This window comes from Pinus tabuliformis, chromosome Q (assembly GCF_031772625.1).
Source record: "Pinus tabuliformis cultivar Carrire ecotype Pingquan chromosome Q, CPIR1, whole genome shotgun sequence".
Taxonomy (NCBI): Eukaryota; Viridiplantae; Streptophyta; class Pinopsida; order Pinales; family Pinaceae; genus Pinus; species Pinus tabuliformis.
Window position 1 is genome coordinate 472,960,445 of NC_142296.1, and position 8,065 is coordinate 472,968,509.

Sequence of the window (8,065 nt, forward strand, 5' to 3'; positions counted from 1 at the left end):
AACGAAGAATATTTGTAATTGACTACATTCTTATTATTCACATTTTCTATCATTCAACACTATTACATTATCACTTTGTATTCAGAATTTGTATTTCATCAATATTTTTCATTTAAGTCATTAATGGTCTCTATTATCTCAACAAACTCGTGTAATTGGGCGAATTTAAAATTAAAATGACCATATTAATCTTAGACATATTTAACATATTTAAAATGATCAGAAGAATTAGGTGTTCCACAATACTTTTTGTGGCCGCGCACGACTGAAACCGTCTTAGATCCATCTTAACCTCGGATCTATCAAGCATCGAGAGGGATCAAATCTCTCGAGGTGCAAACTTTTCCTCAAGTTTTGCACTCAAAAAAGAGGTTTACACCTCGAGATATTTGATCCTTCTCGGCGCTTGATAGATCTGCGGTTTGGATGGATCTAAGCTGGTTGGTAAACTCAAGCCTTTCCCCGTGGAACACCACATTAGGCTTTAATTTTGCATCACAATATCTTATAGGAAAAGTTTTTTAAAAATGGGAAAATTTTGTTACAACTTTTTTTCATTATAATTTCTTAGTTAAAAATCAAATAAAAGCAAAGAGTTATTTTCTCTTTATTATTTTCTTTTTAATTATATTTTAAATCTTTTGCCAATGGTTTGTATAAATAAAAGAAAATTTTGTTTTATAGGTAAAGTTTTCCAAAAAAAAATGGGAATCCCATTTCAATGATTTTGTTTATGTATCCATGAACTTTATGTCCAAAAAATTATGCTTTACTTTTGTATAATTATTGTGGTCCTCCAAGCAAAATTTGAAAAAAAATAGGGAAAAATTTGATAATTTTTTTTTCATTATAATTTCTTAATTTAAAAATAAAATAAAAAAGAGTTATTTTCTCTTTATCAAGTTTCAATGATTTTGATTCATGTATATACACGGTTTATGTGCTAAAAATTAAATTTTATTTTTATTAACTTTTATTTTTGTATTAGAATATCTTCTAAATAAAGTTTTAAAAAAAAAAATTAAGAAAAATGTTTATATATTTTTTTTCACTATAATTTTCTTAATTTAAAAACTAAAAATAAAAAACAGAATTACATTATTTTTAATTTTTATTTTCTTCTTCATTTATATTAAATGATGGGCCTAAATAAAAGAAAATTATGATCCAAATATCTCTATTTATTATTGTCCTCTTGCATCACGACAAAACAGGTATTCCCAAAAAAATATTCCAAAATAATTTATATTTTAAAGCTTCTGAGAATGATTGGGTAAATAAAAGAAAATTATAAGGATCAAAAAATCTCTATTTATTGTGGTCCTATTGCATCACGACAAAACAGATATTCCAAAATAATTTATATTTTAAAGCTTCTGAGAATGATGGGCGTAAATAAAAGAAAATTATGAGGATCAAAATATCTCTATTTATTGTTTTCCTCTTGCATCTCTATTTATTGTTGCATCACGTATCACGCGGCTGAAACCATTTTGTGTTGAAACATACATAAAATAGAAAGCTACTTATCACGCAAGCCTGATGTACATCGTACGGTGCGGCAGTTTTTTCAAAAGAAGTGAAGAACGGATGTGCAGTGCGCACCAACTGTTATTGTTCAAATATATTTCTCGTGAATTCTTACGCGATTTTCTTCCCACCACAATCTGGCTTGCATCTCATTGAACTTCTCGCGGCTGATTGCATTAGGATAATCACAATCAAATTAGAATTAGAATGTAAATAAACTCAAAATCTTGACACAGGAGCGCAATGAACATTCAAGAAACGAATGAAGTGAAAAGAATAAATAAAAGGATTAAAGGCACAGGTACCTGAATTTGAGGCGCTTGATTTTCTTTGAGCCGCTAAGGGAACATTGAATGACAACGTAGACGCCGAGTGCATCTTCTTCGACCGACTCTTGTTCTTGCTCTTGCTCTTGTTCACCCGATTTGTGTCTACTCTGCAACTTGTCGGACCGGTCCGCATCGCAAGAAGAACTTGATATTGATGTGTGGAAAGCTCTTCGAAGAAGATTCCCGTCTTTTATCGGTAGCTCAACCGGAATGCCAGCTCCGGAAAATTCTTGCTTCTTCGGATCTCTCTGTAAATGATGAGTCATAATATTAGTTCGCCATACAAGCTGGATCAGCCAAACTGGTAATATTCATTTTTTAATAATACTTAATGTGAGCTACCTCCTCCTGATCTGACTTCGGTAGAGTGGGAACCGCAGCAGACTCATCTTTGTCGTGGGCGTGGACATTGTAAAGCGTCATAATTTTGTCGTAATTTTCCGCCCACCAATGCTGTGCTTGCCCTTCGCTGAAGAACTCGCGGCTGAAAGGACGAAATTTACTTTTAGAAGTCGTTAAAGAATGAAAAAGTCTTTCAGGAAATGGAATATTTTCTAGAGATCAGAGCACAGCTTCCCTTATCCATCCAAATCTATAGCAAATGTGCAGCGGGGACACTACACATAACAATGAGGGAATCTAGAGGGAAAAGTTGGAGCTTGAAGGCTTTAATGCCGATTCTTCCATGTGAATAACTTCAAATCAAAGCGAAATATGCTTGAATTTATGAAAAGCCCCATGCGAACTAAAAGACACAAATGAACAGGTAAAGTTTTATGATGGACAAACTTAGAACCGCAAATTAAATAATCTAGTGGGAAAAGTTGGAACTTTAAGGATTTATTGCTGATTCTTCCATGTGAATTACTTCAAATTAAAGCGAAATATACTTGAATTTATGAATAAGAGATACGAAAGTGATTTCATTACCTGAATCTGATCCGCTTAAGTTCATTTCCTCCACCCCTGAGAGAAACTAGAGTGATGAGAACGCCTGGTTCGACCTGTGATATCGTTTCTTTGGATTCCTCTTCTTCGATCATTGTTTCGACAGGCCCCGAAGAGGTATGGAGCATTGACTTGCCGTTTTTTGAGGTATTGGGGAACATATCGCCGAGAACATGACGCTGACAGGAAGTGCTCATAAGGCTCCACGCCGGTGTGGAACTAGAACTTCCTCCATTCGGCTTTCCGCTTTCGGATCCTGCTTCTGATTCTATGCATGTTTGCAGCTGTCCTTGGGGGCTAAGGTTGGATACCGTGCTAGACCCATGCGCTATGGATAACTTTAACGCCATATCCTGTATCTATAAATGGTAAGTTGTTGTATAGCTATCACTTAAAATTAATAGAACTTACCAGTAAAAGCAATATTCGAAGAGCGTCTTATCGTTTGAAAAAGAAACAAAAAAATAAATTATTGTCCGTAACTTTAAAAAGAAATCAGAACTCGATCGCCTTAGAGTACATTCCTTTGAAAACAGAAGGAAAACTTGGCACTAATTTACAGGAAAAGCTAAAAAGAATGCTTAGGAAACTACCGATCTATCCTGTAACTTATACAATTAATTAAATTAATTTCTAGATAAAATTATAGAAAAATACTTTAAGCTTTAAACCTGAGCAGTAAGATTCCTGATGGCCTCCCTGGAGGCAGGTGATATTTGAGTGCCCGAACCATCCTCGTCTGGGACAACCACTGAGTCACCATTTAACGACAGCATGATGCGGATCACGGGAGAAGCAGTCCGTCTAAATGATCAGCCACTGCTTCAAATGAATTTTCCTTCAACATTTACTATACAAGGCACTCGGAACAAATATTTTCGCCCAATATCTCTGCGAAACACCAAAGAAAAGCGAAAACAGCAAGACTTATTCACTGGGAGCACTGAAACGCCAGGAGAATACAGTCCCCTTCCCTAAAACCTGACCAAAAATCAGTACACTGCGCATTTGAATGAAAACGATCACGGCATTTCTTTTATTCTTGGAACTTGCAAACGAAACATAAATAGGTATTTGTGAATGCTCCTACTCTCTTTCTTTTCAACAAAAAGATAAATAGGTACGGAGATAAAGTTTTTGTAAATACAATTAATGGCTGTCCTCCTTGTGGAGATGTGTTTGTTTTTTCTGAATACAATTCATTGCTGTCCTCCTTTTCGTCCACATTGTCAGCAACTTACCTATCTTTAAATGGACTTTATTTTTTCCATAAATGTCATATTATATTTAATTATTTTTTGTTTACATATATTAGGGAGAAGTTTGTTATAGGATTAGATGACTCTTTTTCAACTATATATATAAAGATTAATTAGTTTTTAGGTATGTGGGTGGTTTCAAGAGGCTAGAGTTGCATTATTAAGTTTATCAATGTCATTTTATTTAACAACATAACTTTAATGACTTCAAAATGAATGCAAACTCGAGAGGGTTTAGACTTTATCATTTACTATATGTTATGAGGTGTTTCAATGTAGTTTATAAAAGTTAATATTAAGCTTAAATTTAAATTATTGATAAATTAGTTGATTAAATAATTATCTAAGTGTGGGTGAAATCTTAATATTTTATATCAATAAGATTAATGAGATTCGCATAATTAAGGTTTTTAAGAAATTTATGTGAAATGTGTATCACTAGATAATAACAAAAAATCTAAAGAACTTTTCACAGAGATCAATTTCATTAAATATGATAGTCTTTGTTGTTTGGTGATAGTCTTGCAAGGCTTGGATTAAGGTTTGGATTAAGGAAGGCTAGGAACCTTTCCATTATTATTGTATAGATACCAAAAGCCTGAAATATAGGGCATTTTCATATCTTCCTTTCTTAATAAGAACATGTTGTTGTCGTCATTATTTTTAAACACATGTTTGTAAAAAAACCCTCTCTAGGATTTCATATTGAGTGGAGGGGTTTTATTATTACTAGATTTCTTAGTTACCTTATATTGACTATGTTCCTTGGACTACTTAAGCAGTTCTTATATTCTGTTTGGAGTATGGAGTAAAATTTTATGCATGTGAGTGATTTATCTATAATGTTCCTTCTTTACCTTTCAACCCTAAAACCCCAAAAATATTTTCCTAAAATTTAAACTATCCATGGATTTCAAGGGGATTATCCTCATTTGAGGAGTGGGGTAGAATGATGAAACAATCCATGAGATATATTAAGTTTCCTAAAACTTAATTTGACCATGATACTCGTCACCGTACATTGATAGCGCTAGCTAAACCTCTCCAATTATCTACCAGAAATGCCACTTACACTACTATAATGAACTGCTCCAAGATCATCCACTTACACTACTATAATGAACTACTCCAAGATCATCCACTTACACTACTATAATGAACTACTCCAAGATCATCTTTAGTGTAACCACTCAACGTGTCTCCCCCCACCCAAAAAAAAAGAAAAAAGAAAAACAAGAAACAAAAAAATATTACAGATGACACTACACACAATGCAATACTAGGGGGCATTGCTTCATACATCGTGTTTATATTGTTATATCCATTTCCAACATCATCTTTTTTGAAACATGCCCTTGTCAACATCATCTTTTTTAAAATATGCCCTTGTCAACATCATCATAGCGACAAAATCGCAATTGCTCAGAGACATTCCACATCACAAACTCCCAAAACAATCTAATTTTACATTTGCATTGTCCTTGCATTGAACTTGTGCTTTATTGTGGCTCAATAGTGTTGTTTCACATAATTTCTACATTGATATTGTATACATGGGTATTATATTTGCATCATAGTGGTGTTGTACTAGTATCAAAATTCATAACTCTTGTGTTATATTGCATCACCATGATATTTTGTTAGTGTCATGTTTACATTATATTGGTGTCAAAATGCTTACCTTGTTTGTCTTGCAAGTAACATATTTGTGTCATATCACATTAAACATGTTTCATAATCAACCAAATTATGTCATCTTAGCATCAAAGTTCCCACTTCTTACTATAAAAAAAAAGTATAATGTTAGTGTAAACAATGTAATGAAATCATTAATAATTATTTAATTAAATTAATTAACTTATTATTATTATTATTATTAATTAATACTATTATTTAATTAGTATTATAATTATAATCATTTAATAATATAGTTTTAATTACTATTTTTATAATATTTAAACTTTAATAAGATTGGATTCATATATTTTACTAAGTAGTAATGCAGAGAGAAAAAACCGTATGTACCTAAATGTAATTATGAAAGTTTAAATCATATTGTAGAATAACCATGTAATTGTTTCTCCATGTAAAAATGTTTTATGCTACCACCTTGAGGAAAACACATGAGGTCTGACATAACACCTACATTTATGAGATATTAATAAAACCTCTAATTTTACTAAGAAGAAATTTCAACTATATATACAACATTTCACAAATGAATGTGTACATATATAAGAAAATGAAATTAATTTGACATTAGAAATTGATTGAATTATTGTTAATTCCTTCTTCATATTTTGAACCCTCCTAGATCACTCATGTCATCATCGATTTAGAAGAATATGATATACTTCAATTAATGAATACATACTGTCAACTATATATAAGTTAAAAAGTAAATACATTGCTAACAATTAATTACTTAAGGTATGGGCTAGAAAAGCCCATACCTAGACTAAATTAGTCATTCATGTTTCATTTTTAGTTGTATTACTTATTAGCTCGTTGTATATTTTAACTTGGGTCACTTAAGACTACTCATTTTTTGTAGCATTTCACTTGGAAAAGCTACGACGACTAACGTTTTTAGTCATCTAGTAACTAATTTCTCATTTTCTACTAGTGTTTCATTGTTGGTAAAGCCTTTGAGAATATTTTCTTAGTTTTTCTGTGTTTCTTCATTTCCTTTTCCAATGGCTTTGTGATTGACTCTCCCTTGGAGATATTATGATTTTGGATGCAGTCAAGAACCATCTTTGATGAAAGGTGATCTTTGGAAACTAAGAATTTCATCTATGATTTTAGTACTCTTTCCAAACTTCAAGCTTTGATTCAATTGAACATTTTCTTTCTCCAATTCCTTTCTTAAGGAAATGACTTTTACTTCTAGCCTTGCACAATTTTCTCCCTTTTTTTAGTTCACTTCTCATGACTTCTTTTATCATTTTTTCTTCCTCTAGTTGACACGTCTTCAAGATGGCAATTGTTGATTCATCAAGATTATGGTATTTCTTCTCATATTTATATAACAGATTCCTCTACTCTTTAATCTTCCTTCTAAGCTTATTTATTTCTTCTAGGGCACTAACGAGTTCTCTTCCAAATTTAGTTCCACATCAATGTCTTCTTCTTCTTAATTTGTTTTCTATTTATGGTTGTCTTCATTTATTTCATCAACAATATTTTTATCCATGGCTATGAATAGGAATGCATCTTGTCAATGTCAGAAGTATATCCATCACTCTCTTTTGAAGTTCTACTATCTTCTCTAAAGTAAAAAATTTCCTTCCTGAAATATTTTCCTCTTTTATGTATATAATATTTGCATTAATATGTTTTTCATCGTCATTGTCTTCCCATTTTACATATGGTAATTGAACAACAGAATGTTCTACTCTACCACAATTAAAAAAATTTAATTGTAGCTTACCTTTTTATTTTCTAGATCATATTTTCAACTTTCTCGCTTCTTCTGCATTCAATTCCTAAGTAGAATAATCAGATGATTTATGTCCTTTTCTCCTTTTTAATATTGTGATGATTGTTTCCTTAAGTATTGAATTTTCATTTTATGTTCTAATTTCATATGCAGTGAGGGTTGCATGCAACTCATCCATATTCACATTTTCCAGATCCTTCATTTCTTCAATTGATGAGACCTTTGAATCAAATCAAAGGGTGGGTGATATCATCACCTTTTGCACAACCATTGGTTCTTTAACCTCCTCACCAATTCCACTAATGGTGTTGACAATTTCATCCACACAAAGGAAATAGGTTGTAATATTTTCTTCATATTACATCTTTAAAATTACAAATTGTCTTCTATGAGTTTGAAGCTTTTCCTTCTTCACCTTGTCATCTCCTTCCTAACTACTTTGAAGTTTGTCCCAAATATCTTTTACAAACTCACAATGCATTTCTTTGAAAAATTATGGTTCTAATAGGTCACACAGGATGGTGTTCAAGGATTTTGCATTATTTACACAACCCTTC

General features: G+C 31.9%; 1 protein-coding gene across 1 annotated transcript; it reads right to left on the reverse strand.

Annotated features, from left to right (window-relative positions):
* Positions 1 to 1,436: 1,436 nt before the first annotated feature.
* Positions 1,437 to 3,842, reverse strand: LOC149220252 (protein Brevis radix-like 1). The gene is made up of 5 exons (XM_089382767.1): positions 3,479 to 3,842; positions 2,790 to 3,160; positions 2,202 to 2,343; positions 1,836 to 2,107; positions 1,437 to 1,697 (listed from the first exon to the last, which is right to left on the reverse strand). Exons 1-5 carry the CDS (start codon positions 3,581 to 3,583, stop codon positions 1,619 to 1,621), a joined length of 969 nt encoding a protein of 322 aa, XP_089238893.1. The 5' UTR covers positions 3,584 to 3,842; the 3' UTR covers positions 1,437 to 1,618.
* Between the last annotated feature and the right edge of the window lie 4,223 nt (positions 3,843 to 8,065).

Bases quoted from the DNA above. Each gene is read 5' to 3' on its own strand.
- LOC149220252 (XM_089382767.1), bottom strand. From the start codon at position 3,583: ATGCTGTCGTTAAATGGTGACTCAGTGGTTGTCCCAGACGAGGATGGT. The intron at 3,161-3,478 runs GTTTAAAGCTTA...TTATAGATACAG, and splicing joins TCAGGAATCTTACTGCTCAG to GATATGGCGTTAAAGTTATC. The intron at 2,108-2,201 runs GTAGCTCACATT...CATCATTTACAG, and splicing joins CGAAGTCAGATCAGGAGGAG to AGAGATCCGAAGAAGCAAGA.